This window comes from Garra rufa, chromosome 3 (assembly GCF_049309525.1).
Source record: "Garra rufa chromosome 3, GarRuf1.0, whole genome shotgun sequence".
Lineage (NCBI taxonomy): Eukaryota > Metazoa > Chordata > Actinopteri > Cypriniformes > Cyprinidae > Garra > Garra rufa.
Window position 1 is genome coordinate 46056874 of NC_133363.1, and position 20580 is coordinate 46077453.

The window sequence follows — 20580 nt, forward strand, 5'->3', positions numbered from 1 at the left end:
GATTTAGAAAAATGAAATTAGTTTCTATAAATTTCTTAACATAGTCTGTATTTTTATTTTTATCAGTTCATAACAACCGTCATTTAACGTGTGTCTTTTCAAGATATATGGCTTTTGAAAGGCTTGGTGGATAAGAAGCTGTAGGAGATGTGTTCTCTATTCATTTAGTTGTTGATACTAACATTTTACAATTAGCCTATACCCGTAATTATATATCTGCAAATTTCATGAATCATGTTTGGTTAAAAGTGCACAGACTATTAAATTTCTTTATGAATGCATACTGTCTAATAACAATACCTGCTTTCTATGTTAAGTGTTCAGCTTGTTTGTATTTGATGCTTTTAAATTAGAGTAAATGAGAACAGAATTTAAAATATGCTATTGTATATATTTAAAATGTCAAAATAGATATATGTAATGTAGCTAACATCTACTTGATTTAGAAAAACGAAATTAATAGTTTCTAGAAGTTTCCTAACATAGTCTATATTTTTCATTTTTATCAGTTCATTAGTAGCCTAAACCCCCTTTTTACATTTAAAGCTCATTCTACTTTTGCTTCTGTTGCTTCATCACATGATTTGATCTAATATTAGTATGTTAATACGTTGCAAGTGGAAGTATCTTTGTTTACATGTTTTCTCATAATGCTTCATTTTGTCAGTTTCTTTTTTTTCTTTTTTTTCAGAATAGTAATTTATATCTTTATTGAGCATCACTAAAGATATAAAAAGGCATCAACTACCTTTTAAACACTAGTTTTAAACACTATTTTTGCTTTTACTGCAAATGACAAGGCTGCTCTTTTTAACAATTGTATATATATTTTTTTATTCAATGCCACAAGAACAAGAGGTATTACATATTCATATCAAATTAACATTAGCTGCCAGAGAAAAAGAAGAAACAAAATAGAAAAAAGAAATTAAATTACAGAAATTTCAGTGTTTTTAGAGCATTACATGTTTTCAGTGCTTTTTTGTTTGTTCCAAGAGATTTACATACAATTTAAAGTCGTTAATAAAATGAGAAAATTTGGTTTACACTGAGCCCACTTTTTCTTATGTATATGGAATTTTCCTAATAAAATAAACAAATGTATTATATGTTGTTCAATTCAAGCTTTCATTTTCTGTATAAAAAAGCACATCAAATATATAAATTTCTATCATAGCCTACATTTCATTTTTCTGTTAATATAGAATTCCATATCTTTCCAAAATAATCTTGAATAAATACAATGAAAAAAAAAGATGCAAAATGGTTTATTTTTCTTGACCACAAAATTCACAGGTATATGAAATATTAAGCTTAAATCTTTCCAAAACATGCTTGGCAGGATAAATTCTATAAGTATTTTGTAAGACACTTCCTTAATTTTGTTATTTATACAAAACTTATTTGACAGATTCCATGCTTTAACCCAAGAGATATTACCAAATAAAGAAGACCAGAAAAATCTTGCTGCAGAATGAAGAGAATTCCTTATAATCTTATCACACTGTTGTTTTAACACATCAACATTTCCAATGAAAATGTTTCCATAAGGATTAACCACGCTGATTCCTTCTAAAATATAGTTTTTTAAAAGTACTGTCACACTCTTTGGAATTGCGTCAATGACAATAGCAAATTCTCTTGGTTTAATTGGTAATTGAAATTTTTGACAAGTATCCATGAGAATTAAATAACTGTCTTACTAAAAGAATACCTTCATTGAACCAAGTATGATAGAATAAAGATTTGTTATTCCATATAAAATAGTTGTGGGGTGAAACATTGTGCTTATACACCAATTTCCATGCTAGCAGGGCTTGTCTGTGAAAACCAGCCAATTTAACAGGAATTTTGTCAACAGAAAAATTACATTTTAACAAAAAAATATATGCCTCCCAGAGTGTTAAATATATAATTCGGAAATACATTCCAAGGACTTTCTCTATTCTTCAAAAACTCTATTAACCATTTAATTTTAAAAGTGTCATTAAGAGTATTATAATCCAAGACCTCCAGTCCCCCTGGCTCTTTAGGATTACAAATTACCTCCTTTTTTAAATAATGTGGTTTTTTCCTCCAAATAAAGTTATAAAGAATTTGATCTAGATTTTTGATAATCTTAGGAGGCATTTTGTCAGTTTCTGCAACGCCATTACACGAGGCCAATGATGTCATCAGTTGCGCGCAGCGTTGCTGTTTATGCTTTCGTGCAAAGAACGCGACGGTATTCATTGATTGAGCTGGATATCCTCGTAATGCACAATTTGGTTCATTTGCCTCAAATTCGTGGAAAATAAAGGCGAAGCTGCCGTGTGTGCTGTTATCTTACACTGGTGTAAAATTGCATGTAAAAGGTGAGTGATATGTGAGCACAGTTGAAAAGACTGCAGGCAGCTGTTAGCTCGCCAGCTAATTAGCAAATTTGACCATGCCAGAAAACGAAAAATACCATAGCAACTGTGAATTATAACATCAACTGTCATTGCAAAACGCACTTAACGTGTGTTGTTTCTATATATGAAGTGGCTTTTGAAAGGCTTGGTGGATATGAAGCTGTATAAGACGTATTCTCCGTTCATTTAGTCGTTGATACTAGCGTTTTACAGATGCCCATGAATATATCTGCAAATTTCGCAAATTATGCTTGGTTAAATGCACACAGACTGTTAAAATACTTTGAGAACGCATACTGTCGAATAACACTAATACCTGCTTTTTGTGTAAATTGTTCTGCTCGTTTGTATTTGATGCTTTTAAACTAGAGTAAACGAGAACAGTATTTAAAATATGCTGTTGTATATACAGTATAAAATGTCAAAAGAGATATATTTAAGGTAGCTAAAATCTGCTTTACTTTGTAAATCGCCATATAACTGAGTAATAACTGGTCTTGTATAAAGAGCACATCTGTATTATGCAAATTACCCGCCTGCACCTGAAGCAAAATTCAGAGCACTGAAATTACCCAAATTCTCGTTCTTGCAGGCGGCGAGCTGGCGCAGGTAGCAGGTTGCCAGTGGACTATGAGAGACAGCGGTGGAAGCCTGGCCCAGAACCGCTGGCAAGGAGAACTCTCCTTGACTGTGAGCCAGGAAGCCAGCAGTGTTGGAGGTATGGGAGGTAGTCTAATGGATCCAAACTCACCTCCCAATGCCACCAGCCCTATTCATCTCAAAATAGGTCACAAGGAGCAAGTTTGGACTGGAGAGTACATAGAACCAGTAGAGGTTGATGAGGAACCTGGATTTGATGAGAATGAAGATTTGGAAGAAGAAGAAGAAGAAGAACAAGATGAGGAAGAGATTGATTCTGAATGTGCTCCATGGGAGGAGAAAGATGATGTGGAAGACTGGCAAATGCCATTTGAATCACAACCGCAAGCCGTGCTCGCTAATAATTATCGACAGCAGGTGTCCTTGCATGAAGGGGAGGCCAAATTCCAGGCCAGAGACTTTCCTGAGAATCCCTTCCAGATTCGGCTTCATGGACTTAGACTGCAAAGGCTGAAGCGATGGCGAAGACTACGGTCTAGCGCAAGGTTACGCAACCGGCTTGTGCAGAATTGGAAAACGTGGAGACAGCGGGCCCAGTGGGTCGGCACCTTAGGGTATCGACGGGCGAGGAGGTGGCGCCAGTATAGCCTTTATGCCAGCAAGAGAAGGGATGAGCAAAGATTTGACACCATGGGCTCATCACAAACAAGTTCAGAGACAAGTGGAACAGAAACAGGTGAGACTTTACTTTTTTACTTATTTAGAGCAGAGATTTTCATGTCTTTCTTTCTTAAGTCAAAAAAAAATGAAGGTTTTTGAGGAAAACATTCTTGGATTTTTCTCATATTGTGGACTTTTTTCAACCCAACAGGTTGAAGGTCCAAATTGCAGTTTCAGTGCAGCTTCAAAGGGCTCTACACGATCCCAGACAAGGAACAAGGGTCTTATCACATAAAATGTATATACTTCTTAACCACAAATGCTCATCTTGCTCCAGCCCAACCTCACGCATTACATAATCATCAAAAACATACAAATGTAATTTTTTTTTTAGAAAATGAACAATCGTTTTGCTAGATAAGATTATTATTAAGATTATTCCTCGTGCAGAGCCCTTTGAAGCTGCAGTGGAACTGCAGTTTGGACATTCAGTCCATTATATGGAGAAAAATCCTGGAATGTTTTCCTCAAAAACCTTAAAATGTTTTTTTGGACTGAATAAAGAAAGACATGAACAATCCTTTAATAGATATATTCATCTATTAAGCTAGAAAATTTGATTTAAATAAATGATTGATTGATTCAAATAATATAAATTATATTTATTTTAAATAAATACATCAATACAGTACTATAGTGAGTAGAAATCAGATGGCAATAGTGTAACTAAAATAATAACATTTTTGGAGGGGGTCCCTTGCACACAGTTAAAAACCTCTTATTTAGCATAAATAGAATTTGTCAATACTGCATTGTATTAAATATTAGTTTTCTCTCCACAGAAAACAATTTCTCTGGTTTCAATGGTTATCATGGGGATTCTCAGTCAAATTCAACAATAAGTGGGGGTCGAGAATATCTTTCAATGCCCCTGAAGCCCACCACTCAGAGGATGGAGATGGCCCTTACAGAGGAGCACAGGTCTTATGTTCAAGGTAGAACTCTTGTTCAATAAAAGCTGCAGAAACATACATCTTATCTCTGTTGTATTCAAGCTATTGACGTAAAACTGACATTAAAAAATATTTCTTAGTTTATTTTCAAATTTTCTGACATAGTTTGGTGTTTAAATAGATAACATGATCTGAACTCAATGGTGGCGGTACCTCATGCCTGCATTTATTTATTTCTCAGGTCTTCTTGATGAGTTTCTTCAAAAGTATGGAAGTCTAATTCCTGTACATTCAGATGATATTGTTGAGGAGCTGCAGGGCATCTTCAGTGAGGACTTCTCTCAGCCCCACAGGTATTATACATGCACAACCTCATAAACTCTTTTTCTCTAAGTCTTCGTGCATTCACTGTGTACCACATACATCTTTACAAGGAGCTAAAGACTTTTCCTTTACAATGTGCCCACAGGAAAGTCATGGTGCAACATTTAATTCAGTCCTACCAGAGATCCGCAGGGACTGCCATGGTGAAAGGGTTCCGGGTCAACTACAAGCGTCATGTCCTGACAATGGACGATCTTAGCACCCTCTATGGACAGAATTGGCTCAATGACCAGGTCAGTTTTGAGTTACAAATGCACAGCATTATTTTTCATTATTCTTCATTATTCTATTTGACAGTCCTGCTTAATGCACACATTGTTCTTTCATCTTAAGGTCATGAACATGTATGGAGACCTTGTGATGGATTCAGTGCCTGAAAAGGTGATTATTTTGCTCCTATGTAAATTATTTTCTTCTGCCATATTAACCTGATCCAAGTTTAAATTTAATAACAAAGGTTGTGAAATACAAATGAATCATGCACTATTCAGTCATCAAAGTATATAAGAAGTGAACATTTTAAAACATTATTGTGAGTTAGTGATTCAGTTTAGGGAAAGTTCATTTGTATTTGTGACCCTGGACCACAAAACCAGTCTTAAGTCGCTGGGGTATGTTTGTAACAATAGCCAAAAATACATTGCATGGGTCAAAATTACTGATTTTTCTTTTATGCCAAAAATCATTAGGAAATTAAGTAAAGATCATGTTCCATGAAGATTTTTTGTAAAATTCCTACTGTAAATGTGTCAAAATGTAATTTTTGATTAGTAATATGCATTGTTAAGAACCTAATTTGGACAACTTTAAAGGTGATTTTCTCAGTATTTTGAATTTTTTGCACCCTCAGATTCCAGATTTTCAAATAGATGTATCTCGGCCAAATATTGTCCTATCCTAACAAACCATACATCAATAGAAAGCTTATTTACTGAGCTTTCATATTATATATACATCTCAGTTTTGTAAAATTTAAACTTATGACTGGTTTTGTGGTCCAGGGTCACATTTTGTATTGTGTTCAGTGCTGTCTGTTGTATCTAATGACATCTCCTTCATTTTAGGTGCACTTCTTCAACAGTTTCTTTTATGACAAGTTGAGGACCAAAGGTTATGATGGAGTGAAACGGTGGACAAAGAATGTAAGAAAACGTGTAAACCTCTATTATTTTATTTGTTGTACACTACTGTTGAAAGCTACATTTAAAATGAAATGTATTCCTCTGGCAAAGCTGCTTAATATTTTTGTAGAAGTGGTATTGTATTGAATTGAACACCATTTATTTGCAATACATCATAAATGTCATTAATGTCACTTTTGGACATTATTATTAACCCCGCCCTTTTGAAGTGTATTAACTTATTATGTGCATAACATAATCATGTACTATCTAATGATAAATCTATTTGCGTCCATACTTTAGTGATGATCTTTAAAGAAAATCATCCTACAATTATTAGCATACTAAAGTATGACTCTTTAAAGAAACAAGATTTTGACATTTTTTTTCTTGGACACAGCCGTATGGGATTGGTCAGCAGTGAACAGGCAGATAAAGCAGCTAAGGAAGCTTTTCAGTTGGAAGTAACAGAATGTAATATTCCAGTATCTGATGTAAAACCTATATTTGAATTTGTACATTAACAAGAAATGACAAATAGAATGAATGCATATGCAACAAACTCAATGAGGTGAATCCAGTAGTAAATCAAAGAAGTAATTACTGTTTTGAAAATAGATATGACCAGGTTGTATATATAAGATGTCCAATTAACATTCAAGACTCACTCATTCATTTTTAAAAAGGTCTCTTCTGGAAGAAAATTAGATTTTTTCTCATTGATTAGATTGAAAGATTCTGTATAATTTTTTTCAGTACTATTGTTGTTACTTGTATGTTTTTGTATAGTGATTGCTTGTTAAGAAAATGTTATTGTAAATTATATATTGAAATGATACTGTTAATAGTGCCATAAACACAGCCATTGTTGCTGATATTAGAACATGTTCTCGATACGCTTTTATTAATACAAGTACAAAATATTTCAGGTGGACATCTTCCAGAAGGATCTGTTGTTGATTCCCATTCATTTAGAAGTGCACTGGTCACTGGTCTCGGTCGATATTAAGCAGCGCTCCATCACATACTTTGATTCTCAGCGAACCCTTAATCGCCGTTGCCCCAAGGTAAAGGCTATACAAAAATATTGTGTTTTTCTGTATGTACACTCTACATCTTCTCCACAAGCTATGAAATTTCTTTGAAAATGTGTGTAATGTCTAAAACATTACAATAAATAATAAGTTCTTAACTTTAGTTTTTATGTTTGTAATTTAGTTAAATGACACTTTTTTTTCCTCTCCACAGCATATTTTTAAGTACCTGCAGGCAGAAGCCATGATAAAAGAAAAGAGAGACTTTCTCACAGGGTGGAAAGGCTTTTTTAAAATGGTGAGTCCAGTCATTGCAGTGACTCTTACCATAATGTGCTATTTTTGCTTTTTTTGTAATGTGTCTAATGCTGTTAAGTTGTTTAAATGACAATTATTAGAGCCTCTTCTATTTATGTTACAGAATGTTGGCAGACAGAATAATGACAGTGACTGTGGTGCGTTTGTCCTGCAGGTGTGTATATATACCAAATTCTTTCGGAAGTTTTTATGAGTGGTTGTCGATGAGATTCAGATTAACTGACACAGTATTGTATATTTATGGCTGTTTAACTAAAGTTAATCCGTTAAGCTTTATTAAAAACCACAAGAAATGTGTCAGAGCATATGTTGTTTGAGATATATTTTCCTCAGTTACACCCAAAAGATTAACATCTATTAATTTCTATTTCTATTTTTATGTCCTCCACCTCTTCTTTAGTATTGCAAGTGTCTTGCATTGGGTCAGCCCTTCAGTTTCAGTCAACAGGACATGCCCAAGCTGAGGAGACTTATGTACAAAGAACTGTGTCATTGCAAGCTCTCACTGTGATATTTGTGTAAAGACTGCACAGCCAGTGGAGAAAAAGATACATTTGTCCAAAAAGCCTGAGAGACTTCACACTGAGGATATTTCATCCTCGCTCACTTTTATTTTTATTTTGTATAACCTTTTCGTTTGGTTTCGTCCCGGAGCCTAACATCTTGACTGAGAGATCTGAGATGATTAACGGTTGACGGCCTGTCTTGCCCTTGTGACATACTGCCTAATGAACCACTCGGTTTCGGATTTTGCTTTTGTTCTGTGCATAAAGATGTTCCAAAACTCCTGATCCGAAATATTGGCATGAGAGTAACTGTGCTCTAATGCAAGTGACAAATCATGTCTGCAGTTTTGTTTTTAATAAATCATCTTATGAAAAGTGTGATCTGTGTATTCATCAGAACACTGAAATTATTATTCTGTGAGTCACGTTGCAATTAATGATGATATGATGTTTTGAAATGACGGGATTTATTATGAAGGTTTACTGAATGCACGTGAGGAATTCTCAGGTAATGCTGTGTTCACCCTTATTCATACTGAAAATTTGCATATCAGAGCATATTTATAAGGACTAGTAAATGACCTACTTAGTAACACTAGCTGTGAATCATAAATGACTTACTCACAACATTTTTGTACAGGAAAACAGCTCTTGGGTAATAAGGGAAGGGTTACATCTTGACTGTTTTCTGGAAATGAACAAATTAGTATTTGACATGGTAACATAATTGTTTTTTATTTACTTTCTTAATTCAAATACTGTTCATAATTCAAATACCCATTCTTGTCTTAGGACAACTTTCATAAACTATTTATATATACATACAGTGTTGGGGGAAGTTACTTTTAAAAGTAATACAATTACATTACAAATTGCATTATTGTGTTACTCCCTAAAATAACTAATTATGTTAGTTAATTTTTATGGAACGTAATGCGTTACATTACTTTCATGTTAGTTTTTAAATTTGGGCAGGGCTTGCTTGTTTGTTTTTAATATAAAACATTCTGTTTTTAGCAAATGTAAAAGCCCTTTCATACCAAAACGTTAAATAAATAAGCCTCAGGCTGAAGAAAAGGTACATTTACGTCTGCACAGCAAGAGAAGAAGGTTTAACAATCTTCAGCAATAAAAAAAACCCAATAAAGCACAAATGTTAGTTTATCTAAAGTTGCTTATTAGTAATATGGTTGAACTATTTCATCAAAGGTCCGCAGCAAAGACATTGGTTAATAACATAGGATTAAGTACATAAAGGATATTTGTGTGATTTCACGTATTTATTTATTGTTGGTTTTGCAAGTTTTAATTAATTTTGATCAATACTGAATCTGTTTCCACATTTTTTAAATTATTATGCATTATCACCTCAAATTCCAGGGCTGAAACATTGGCTTTAACTTTGTAATTTTTTTTTTTTAAGAATTTATTTATTTTAGTAATTAAAACATAAAACATTTATAAAATATATATTCTAAAGGGACGTCAAATTGCTTGAAGAAAATACCTTAATTTCCTAAAGAACCTCAAAAATTGAGGTTCAATTTCCAGCTAGGATTTTTCCTGACGTCTCCTGACGTATTTTAACAGGCGCTTATAATAGGGCGTTATCAGTCGTTTCTGGACCAATGGGAGATCACGCTGGGCGGGTGTAAGAGCTGACTGAACGGGGCGATGTCCAATCAACGAGGGTTGGTAGTCGTCACAGTTTAAGTATTTGCGCGTTTCCGCCAGACTACAGTCCTTTGTAATAATGTCGTCTGAACATGAAGATAGGTAAGAGAACGTGTTCGAAGAATTGTATTCTATTTGTGTAAATTGTGACTGTTTACTTGAAATGTTCACTTAGTATCATTGATATTACATGATTTGTTTGCGAATGTAGTATATTTGTCTTCCATTAGCGACTTAAAAGCTAGCATTATCAGCCGGTTTGGCACGTTCGCCCTGTCGCTGTTCCCGCCTCGTTAAAACGTTTCAGAAAAGTGTTTTTTCACCATGTAGTATAAGTACCAGATATTTTATTTTGACGTTATATTCGTAATGTTAGTTGGAAAGTCTTTTAAAACGGTTTTTGTAGCGTCTAGTCGACGTTCCGTTAGAATGCCGGTTCTTGTGACGCAACGTGTCTCACGCGCTAGTTCAGTTCCTCGTGTGACCGGCGCGTCCATGCGGCACATGGTCGCTCCCTTTTCCCCCATTTAAACCGATTACATATACTTGTAAGATTTATTGTAGTGTAATTTACGTGAGAACTCCTTATCGGGTGCCATGTTATACTAAATCTGTTTAACGTTAAATGTAGGCCTAAAAATGAAAAAATATGTAGGGCACATGGCCTTTCCTGGGCGAGACAATAGAGTGATCTGGCAGTGTAGGCCCCAGGCCTATCCTCAAATAGGCCTCTTTTATAATTTAAAAATGATTATTAATTATACACAAACTATTTTATTTTAAAGAAAAAAAGAAACCGTGTCGTCGGTGAAAAGATTACTAGTATACCAGTACGTCTAAAAATAAATGTAATGTATTGATATAATACTGAGTTGACGCACAAGCTCATTTGTATCGCATTTTATAAGATTCTACATTTTAACGATCGATTATTGTTACCGACGCGGTTATGTGATTTTTTGCGGAGCCACGTTGTTAATGGCGCAGACCAAAAATGGCCGCCTCTTGGTCATTTTACGACGTTACGAAGTCAGTGACTTTAAAGATTAAAACTAACGCTGTTTTAGAAGTATAATATAAATTATAAAAATGAAAATCTTAATCCAAATCGTTGTGGCTTTTCTTTTTTTTACACAAGAAAAAGGCGTTAGGCAGAATGATGGCCTCAGTCACCGTTCACTTTCATTTTATGGAAAATGATCCAATGAAAGTGAACGGTGACTGAGGCGCCATTCAGCTTTGGTGTTCTATAGAGCAAAGTCGTGTGTTTTAGTTTTTGCGTGAAGTTTCTCATTTTAAGTAAGTCTTTTGGACGTTTAACAATAGACGAATACATGTATGAAATGTTTCCGTGTAGCCAATTCTCTACACTAAATGGGACTTGTTTGGAATCCACTCAATCTATGCTATACTGAATGCGAAATGAGTTTTATATGAAAGCTATACTAATTACAACCTTTTATTTTTAGACCCAGAGACAATGGCCCTGAGGGGATGGAGCCAGATGGTGTCATTGAGGTTGGTGTCTCTTTAAAGCCATTTGATCTATAGTATTAATTGATAGCATAGTATTATATTAATAGAAGATGAGAACTCTTACTGATTCAGGTTTGTTATAGCACTTTTCTGTTTACAGAGGAAAGTATAGCAAACTTTTCAAGCACACTTTTTCAAAAAAAAAAATCTTTCAAATCTTTTTTTCATAAAGTGTGGTTAATACTTTAGATTTATAAGCCTCCCCCTATTATTTGGCAAGGCTGTGTCTGTTGTGGCACAAAGTTCTTTACCTGTTAGGGGCAGAGTAAATAAAGACCATATTCATCACAGTCAACTCTACACAGTGAGAAAAGACTGTTTCAAAATATAGCCACAGATGCTTGTCTAGTATTAAGTGCTTAAACTATATTGAATGTCAGAGTTTCTCTCTATAATCATTTTCTCTCTTTACAGAGCAACTGGAAGGAGATTGTTGATAGTTTTGATGATATGAACCTGCGAGAGGCTCTTCTCAGAGGAATCTATGCTTATGGTTTTGAGAAACCTTCTGCCATTCAGCAAAGGGCAATTCTCCCTTGTATCAAGGGTATGTCTGTCTTTTAGTCACCTAATTATGGAGTCTTAAGATCAGTTTGTTCTCGCCCTTATCAACTGGGCAAGGCAGTGTCTGTCAGTGACACTCTGGCCTATATCTAGTAAGGGCAAATGAAATAAGGCCCACATTCATCACAGTCAACTCAATACAGTGAGGCATAGACTGTTTCATGGTATGGGCACAAGCTGCCATGGTACTTTAACATGAGTGAAACTTGGTGTCATTCAATGGACATTTGTTAATATTCTGCTTCTTTTTTGGTTCGTAGGTTATGATGTCATTGCACAGGCTCAGTCTGGAACAGGAAAGACCGCCACCTTTGCTATCTCCATCTTGCAGCAGATTGATGTGGAGCTGAAGGCTACACAAGCTATGGTGCTGGCTCCTACCAGAGAGCTTGCCCAACAGGTGAGAACCATTTTCTCATTCAGGTTTGTTGTGGCACTCTGGACTGCCTTTTTCTTGAAGGATTTGGAGACATGGAAGATAAAGTGTGGCAAACACTTCAGTTTTATAAGCATGTCCCCTATCAATGGGCAAGGCTGTGTCTGTCAATGACACAAAGTCCTATATCTGTTAGGGGCAGAGCAAATAAAGTCCATATACTCATCCCAGTCAGCTCAACACAATGAGAACAGACTGTTTCATGGTATGGGCACAGATATGTCAAATCTTTTAAGATGACTAGCCAGTCATTTTGCAATGACTCGTGAGCGCAGGAGGTTTTTCAGATCCAGTTTTTAGTTGATGCTAAAATGTCTTTGTCTTCCTCAGATTCAGAAGGTGGTGCTGGCTCTTGGAGACTACATGGGGGCAACCTGCCATGCCTGCATTGGTGGCACCAATGTCCGTAATGATGTTCAGAAGCTTCAGGCTGATGTGCCCCACATAGTGGTTGGAACCCCTGGCCGTGTGTTTGACATGCTGAACCGTAGATATCTTTGTAAGTGCAGATCACATATTTCAGTGTGTGCTCTTATTTGAGACTTGTACTTGGAATTTTCTCACTTTCCCTTTTTTTCCCCCTCCAGCTCCTAAATATATCAAGCAGTTCGCACTGGATGAGGCAGATGAAATGTTAAGCCGTGGTTTCAAGGACCAAATCTATGAGATCTTTCAGAAGTTGGCCACAGATACTCAGGTAAACTAATGATTTCTTTTAGGTTTGATTTCTTGTTGCTCACACCAAAGACCTCTACCTGCCAGCTTTCTGTGCTGTGATGGGTATCATTTACTTTGGTAGAGAAATGTAACTGCTCTCCACAATGATTGGGCTCATGGGTCCCTCTGCATAACTATTAAGCAGCTGACATTTTATATCCTAAATGCTGTATTTTTAACTTAAAATGCTGAAAGCTGACATAGTGGTAATCCACTGCAATCAGCTAAGATGATTGCAATGACTGTACATTTACCTTTTCATGTCATAAGCATCTTCAGGTTGTGGTTAGTATTGACTCATTTTGTAAGCTATAACTTTCACGTTTTTACGTTTTCCCAGGTGATTCTTTTGTCTGCCACCATGCCTCAGGAGGTGCTGGAGGTGACCACAAAATTCATGAGAGATCCTATTCGTATCCTAGTTAAGAAGGAAGAGCTGACCCTTGAGGGTATCCGGCAGTTCTACATCAATGTTGAGAAAGAGGTCTGTGGAAAATGTAATGTTGCGAAAGAAATATTTCTCAAGCTGTCCAATTTGTTGTTAGCCAGTTTTGCTGTTTTATGATGATCCCCATGCGTGTCAACTGATCCCAGACTTCCTGCAGTGCTCTGTGTCTGATAAGCGTTTTGCTTAGCTGTGCATTTGAGCCTGTAGGACCCTGGGAACATGATCTTGACTTTAGTCTGAAACGGCGCCACCTAGTGGCAGTGTTGAAGATTTCTCCCTTTTTTTGCTAAGCTGTTTCTCTCAATATCTTTCAGGAATGGAAGTTGGACACATTGTGTGATCTTTATGAAACCCTGACCATCACTCAGGCTGTTATTTTCATTAACACGCGTCGAAAGGTGGACTGGCTGACTGAGAAAATGCATGCAAGGGACTTCACTGTTTCTGCACTGGTGAGTCACACTAACACGGTCTGATGTTTTGTTAACATGCCTTTTTAGATGTTTTATGAACTTTTTGCACTCTGTTTTCATAGCACGGTGACATGGAGCAGAAGGAGAGGGATGTCATCATGAAAGAGTTCCGCTCTGGCTCCAGCAGAGTCCTCATCACTACTGACCTGCTGGTAAGCAACCTTTCATCTTCACCCACAGTTCTGAGACATCACACCAAAGATACCCTCATCCACTAGCTCTATGTGCTGTGATGGGTGTGAAGATCTTTGGGAGACTATTCTAACAGCTCTCCACAGTGCATGGGTTTCAATGTCCCTTAACACTACTATAAAGCAGTTGACATTCACACTTGTTTCAAGCACTTGCAAAATGGGTTGCTAGTTAACTGCTTTTGTTCTTGAATCTGTAAGTGAACTAAAGTATTGCTTTTTTTAAATACTTTCAGGCAAGAGGCATTGATGTGCAGCAGGTTTCCCTGGTTATCAACTATGACCTTCCAACCAACAGGGAGAACTATATCCACCGGTAAGTCTGCAAAACTCTTTTTGCGCTCATTGTCTAATTTGTGAATTCTGGCTGTTGTTTAATAATGCTGCTTTATATGTATAGAATTGGACGTGGTGGCCGTTTTGGCAGAAAGGGCGTCGCTATCAACATGATCACTGAAGATGACAAGCGCACACTCCGAGACATTGAGACCTTCTACAATACAACTGTGGAGGAGATGCCTATGAACGTTGCTGATCTGATCTAAGACCCCACTTTTTTTTTTTTCCCTACACTTTTTTTTTTTTTTTTTTTTTTTTTCTCTCTCTTTCTCCCTTTATCCTTTCTTCCCTTCCCTCTTTAGTCTCATTCCAACCCACATCCCTTTTCATGCAACGCCCTCACAAATCAAGTACTGTTAATTCTGAGGGTGTGCTTTTTCATAAATCCAATACATCGGCCACATCAATCAATTATTCAGAATGAATTATCTATTCCTAAAGCTCATTTAATCTTGTCCTTTTTGAGTGGTGCCATCTACTGATCAAGAGGAGGCGCTGCAGGGCTTATTTGCATGCGTGGTGTAAATGTTAATGCACTGACTGGCATAATGGATTGAAGACATGCCCTGCTTTTCTTGATGGTGTTGGTTTTACCATTTTTGAGATGTGACCGTTTACATTGGAATATTTTTTTTTTTTTTTTTTTTTTTTTTTTGTAACACAGGGCAAAGGATGTAAAACAAACAAACAGAATTATTCATGCGTTTTATATGGGGGACTTGGACTTTTGTTCCAAACCTTTATCACTGCCATCTTCCTTTTACAAAAGCATCCGAGTACTATAAGATCATCTTGAAGATAAGATGCTTCAGTCCAAAAGGAAGCTGGATTGTGAGAAACCAGATTGTAAATTTTCCAAAATGTGGTCAAGTCATTTTCTCCTGGTCCAGTTCTTCTGTTACATCTCTTGTGTTGTCCTGTGTGCGTGGCTGTAGCTTTTTGATTTTTGTAAATAGGCTTTACTCTGGCGGAATGGGTGGCTGAAGGCATTAGAATTGAATTTGGTATGGCTGGTTAACAACCCGCCATTGTATTGCCTCAGATTTTCTCTGCATCAAAGTCCTATTGGGGAGTGTTGCTCCTACAACCTACCTCACCAAATTGTGTTGGATGGGTCTAAATATGTAAAGGACCAAACTGCAGTAGTAGAGTATATAGAGATCATTATGTCTTCGTATTGTTCAAAAAATGCCTGTCTTTTGTTGGGTGGGTTTGGATGTGGGGTTTACATTGGTCAGTGCTATTTTTTTAAACAAATTTATTACAAATGTGATAATTATTAACCTTTTTGAGACAGAAGCCATGTATTAAATCTTTTCTACATTGGACTCTGTATAGTATTTATTTTAATGGTCTGAAATAAAGGTATTTCCCATTTTTAACATGCTAAGCTGACTCTTACTGGTTCATTGTTTAATTTACAGTTTCATCTTGGAATACAAATGTGTGAGAAATCCAAGCATATGTTCATGGTTCTGGCCCTGGTTGAACTTGTGTTTTTTTTTTTTTTTTATCTCTTTTGAAGTTCAATGTCAAATTCCTTTTGCTATTTTTGTTGCTTTATCAACATTTTAGTCACTGTCTTTCATCATTCAAATTGTGTTTGATCAGATGTAGGGTTAGATGGTAGACATAAATGTTCAGTAACAGCTGAACAAGTCATGTCTACATTATGAGAATTACGTCACATGCTCATTGGTGCGAACATCACAATATGTAATGCATAATGTATTGTGAAGTGAAATGCTGTGTTGAAAACTGCAGTTGCCCTGAGAATAAGTAAATCAGCTATGCCTTTAATATGAACATTTTAATTGGTATACAAGTGTTCATCTATATGAATGAAGCAGTTTTGACAAACTTGCAATGCATATGTCAGTAAGATTTGTTATGGTACTAATAAACAATGTGTTTTAAATACACAATCAGGTTTATGTATTTATCAAACCCAATTGCAATTTATTAACTAGTTGAATCTTCCTTGTTCTACAGCCAGCCATATTAAAACAATGATAATACTTTAACTAGTTAAATTTGTGATGGCTAAGGAATTTGTATAAATATATTTGAAATATGATTATATAAATCAATCCAAACTGATGCAAATACTTAAACTGTGATTCATTTTTCTGTTGTGTGTAGTTTCAAAGATAAGTACATTTTATTGAAAACTTGGATGATACATGTAAAACAGTGCCAACTGATCACAATATGAATACTTTACAATTAGGGACAGAATTAACTTGTGGTAAAGTTATATTAAAAGTATTTGCACTTCAGTAAGTAAATGTCATGTTAGTTCACTCAATTTTAATTCTGTCATTAATTACTCACCCTCATGTCCTTCCAAACCCATAGGACATTTATTCATCTTCAGAACACCGTTTAAGATATTTTTGATGAAATCGGAGAGCTGTATGACCATGCATAGACACCATGTAAATACCTTTAAGGGCCAGAAAGCAAGGACATTGTTAAAATAGTCCATGTGACATCAGTGGTTCAACCTTAAAGGAGAACTCCGGTGTGATTTTGACCTAAAGTGTATTGAATCATGATACCGAGTGTAAACGTACCTTGCATATCTCATCTCGTCTTGTCCACTGCTGTCCGAAATCTGGGGTCAGTTATCCGATGCTCACAACAGGTTGTCAATGAAAGTCAATCGGGCATCGAAGGAGCCATGTAAATAAATCACTGTTTTACGCCATTTACGAGGCACAAAGTAGCTCCAGACTTCATTGGTAGACTTCCAAGGGCCCTGACGTTTAAAACGAGACATTGAGAACTCAGAAAAAGCACCGGTAGTTTATTTACAAGTAGATTTATACAGACAGTAACTGCAAGAAGTTTAGCGGCCGCCGCCATCTTAAATGTAGTCACGATAAGTCGAGTGTCGAGCACGAAGGAAACTACAACCTGATACGTTGATAACCTGATGAATTCCATGGTGCTCGACACTCGACTTATCGTGACTACATTTAAGATGGCGGCGGCCGCTAAACTTCTTGCAGTTACTGTCTGTATAAATCTACTTGTAAATAAACTACCGGTGCTTTTTCTGAGTTCTCAATTAGTGATGCGCGGGTCGGGGTTTTTTTCAACCCGCGGGTCCCGCAATTATGAAATTATTTGGCCCGCCCCAGCCCGCCCCGCAGTACTGTGTCTATTTTTACAACCCGCCCCGCCCCGCACCCGCGACAATTAAATAGACATACTATGCATTGTAATGCAAATGAAAACCGAAAGTGCTTTTCGCCCTTTAAACTGGCAACAATACTGTACGATTATGAATATGAACCATAAATCAAATCATATTAATAACAAGATAATCAGTGGTGTAACGTTAGTGGTGCCGGAAGAAATGTGGGTATATAGCCTATGCTTCATTTATGAATATCGGTTTGAACTTTCTATTTGAACGCATTCGTTTACTGGATCCTTGGACTGAAAGGTTTAAAGGTTCACTGGTTTAAGGAAGTTCTGATCATGAAAATCTGCTTCTTTTTATTTGTAAGATATTGTGTTCGTTATTATGTAGCCTACTGTTTAAAATGACTAGGGTGCAGGACGCAGCGGGCGCAATACATTTCAAAGCAAGCCGGCGCCACAGTCCTGACTACATCATTGCTGTCTTTATTGTGTGTTTTTAGCGAATATTTACATTCATTCACATATGACTGGATGTGGTTGACTGTCATGATTTTGGCTAATGCAGGATAATGCGCATCAGAGGAGATTTAAATACGCATAGCACCAGGCCAGCAGAGCTGAATGTGAGTTCGCTTGATGCGCTTGTGGCTGGCAGCGGGAGCTGCTTGGCGCTTTCGTGACGTGACGTGTTGATAACCTTATTAAAGAACTTAATAAAATATGAAAATAGATATGCCCAAATATGTAATATAGGCTATAGGGGATTGCACGCAACATACATTGATTTTTTTAAATTTTATTTTGTTTTTAATGACCCGCCCCAACCCGCCCCGCAAATAAAGTGACAGTTTCTTTACCCGCCCCAACCCGACCCGCGGGTTACCCGCGGGGCCCGTGGGTTATGAGACGACCCGCGCATCACTATTCTCAATGTCTCGTTTTAAATGTCAGGGCCCTTGGAAGTCTACCAATGAAGTCTGGAGCTACTTTGTGCCTCGTAAATGGCGTAAAACAGTGATTTATTTACATGGCTCCTTCGATGCCCGATTGACTTTCATTGACAACCTGTTGTGAGCATCGGATAACTGACCCCAGATTTCGGACAGCAGTGGACAAGACGAGATGAGATATGCAAGGTACGTTTACACTCGGTATCATGATTCAATACACTTTAGGTCAAAATCACACCGGAGTTCTCCTTTAATTTTATGATGATACGAGTTCTTTTTGTGCGCAAAGAAAACCAAAATAACAACTTTTGTAAATGACCGCAAAGTGGTTGTGTCTCTTTAAATTCATTCTAGGTGCGTTCACACCGGACGCGAATGAAGCGGCAAGCGCGAGTGATTTACATGTTAACGGTGCGTTCACACTGGCACGTAGCGAGCGGGGCGAAGCGGGCGTTTTCAATTCATTCATGTGGAAGTTGTGCGTGAACGGTCGCGTGGTGCATTTTGGGATTGGAAGCGGCGCGGAGAACGCGTTGAGAGCAGCTGAGAGCGTCAAAAGGTTGGGCATTCCTCAACTTTATGCAAATCTTGAGCGCAAAACGCTGGGCGACAACCAATCGCTGTGAGAAGTAGGCAAGGCAACTATGACGCGTGTTACCGAAACTGGTTAATTACTGAGTTGAAATCACATATCGAAAAAGGCATGCAGAAGTAAATGCGCTTTGCATGCTTTCATTTACATGCCAGTGTTTCATTTGCGAACCGCCGTTAAAAGAACACGATGAAACGCAAACAGGGTGTAAACATTGTTTTTCCATAGGCGTGCTCTGCTCTAAATTTGACACTCCCCAAAGCAGTGGCGTTGTAGCGTTGCCAGCGGCACTGAGCGCGGATTTGACGCTGTAGTGTGAACGCAACTGGCACGTAGCGAGCGGGGCGAAGCGAGCGTTTTCAGTTCATTCATATGGAAGTTGAGCGTAAACGGTCGCGTGGTGCATTTTGGGATTGGAAGCGTTGCGGAGAAAGCGTTGAGAGCGGCTGAGAGCGTCAAAAGGTTGGGCATTCCTCAACTTTATGCAAATTTCGAGCGCAAAACGCCGGCGACAACCAATCGCTGTGAAGAGTAGGCAAGGCAAGATTATGACGCGTGTTTCTGAAACTGGTGGATTACTGAGTTGAAATCACATATTATTGAAAAAGTCAAGCAAAAGTAAATGTACTTTGCATGTTTTCATTATATGCTACAGTTTAGTTTTCGAACCGCCGTTAAAAGAAGACAATGGAACGTAAATAGGGTGTGAACATTGTTTTTCAGAGGTGTGCTCAGCCCTAAATTAGACACTCCCCAAAGCAGTGGCGTTGTAGCGTTGCTAGCGGCACTGAGCGTGGATTTGACGCTGTAGTGTGAACGCACCGTTAGTCAATGCAAAGACGCGAATAGCCATCCTGCGGCGCGAAACGCGCGAAGAGCGCGAATGAAGCGGCGCGCATTGAGCGTTTCAAGCGATTGCCGCGCCATTCGCGCGAATCACGCGAAACGCGCGAGTTCAAAAATCTGAACTTTGGCGAAAATCCGCGCCGCGTTAACCAATCAGGAGCTTGCTCTAGTAGTGATGGAGGCAGAAATCCGAAACAACAATGGAGGACAAAATCACCGTTGCTGTCTGTGGTTGAGGGGTTACTCGGAGCTGTACGATACATCTTTGGACTTTTGTAGAAACGGGAATAAAAAGGATCTTGCTAGGAAGAAAGTGAGTGAAGAGGTCGGACAATCTGGTTAGTTTAAAAAACGCTCTTTACTCAATTTGACCTACATATACATACATATTGAGACTACAAGCAAGCTAAAGCTGGCAAATTGAGCTCATTCACCTATTTTACAACTCCTTTCTCGCTGATGAGTGGCAGAAGCCCCTCCCATGACGCGAATTCGCGTCTGTTGTGAAGAAAATAGGTGCGTTCGAGATGCACTACACTAGCCTGCCGCCGGCTGTCGAGAGCAGCCGCTTGCAGTCGGGGGAGGAGTAAAGAGACGGCCGTCAAGTCGGACACTTATAGAGGATGAAACTGTATTCCAAACATACACAAAAAAAAAAGGAATAAAGAAAAAGAAGAAATGAAACTACATAA

At 37.5% G+C, this 20580-nt stretch overlaps 2 protein-coding genes and 1 non-coding gene across 3 annotated transcripts; all 3 read left to right on the top strand.

Moving 5' to 3' along the window:
• The first annotated feature begins 2214 nt into the window (after positions 1-2214).
• senp3b (SUMO specific peptidase 3b) lies at positions 2215-8347 on the top strand. The gene is made up of 11 exons (XM_073837168.1): positions 2215-2354; positions 2986-3729; positions 4496-4648; positions 4848-4959; positions 5076-5223; positions 5324-5371; positions 6055-6132; positions 7041-7178; positions 7360-7443; positions 7567-7617; positions 7864-8347. The coding sequence occupies exons 2-11, from the start codon at positions 3024-3026 to the stop codon at positions 7972-7974; spliced, it is 1629 nt and encodes a 542-aa protein (XP_073693269.1). The 5' UTR covers positions 2215-2354; positions 2986-3023; the 3' UTR covers positions 7975-8347.
• A 1357-nt stretch (positions 8348-9704) lies between these two features.
• On the top strand, positions 9705-15742 carry eif4a1a (eukaryotic translation initiation factor 4A1A). The gene is made up of 11 exons (XM_073837170.1): positions 9705-9745; positions 11113-11161; positions 11594-11726; positions 12004-12143; positions 12510-12678; positions 12767-12876; positions 13237-13380; positions 13659-13796; positions 13880-13969; positions 14245-14324; positions 14409-15742. The coding sequence occupies exons 1-11, from the start codon at positions 9723-9725 to the stop codon at positions 14551-14553; spliced, it is 1221 nt and encodes a 406-aa protein (XP_073693271.1). The 5' UTR covers positions 9705-9722; the 3' UTR covers positions 14554-15742.
• On the top strand, positions 13453-13587 carry LOC141332546 (small nucleolar RNA SNORD10). The gene has a single exon (XR_012355325.1). It is a non-coding gene; the product is annotated as a small nucleolar RNA SNORD10 (small nucleolar RNA).
• Positions 15743-20580: the final 4838 nt, after the last annotated feature.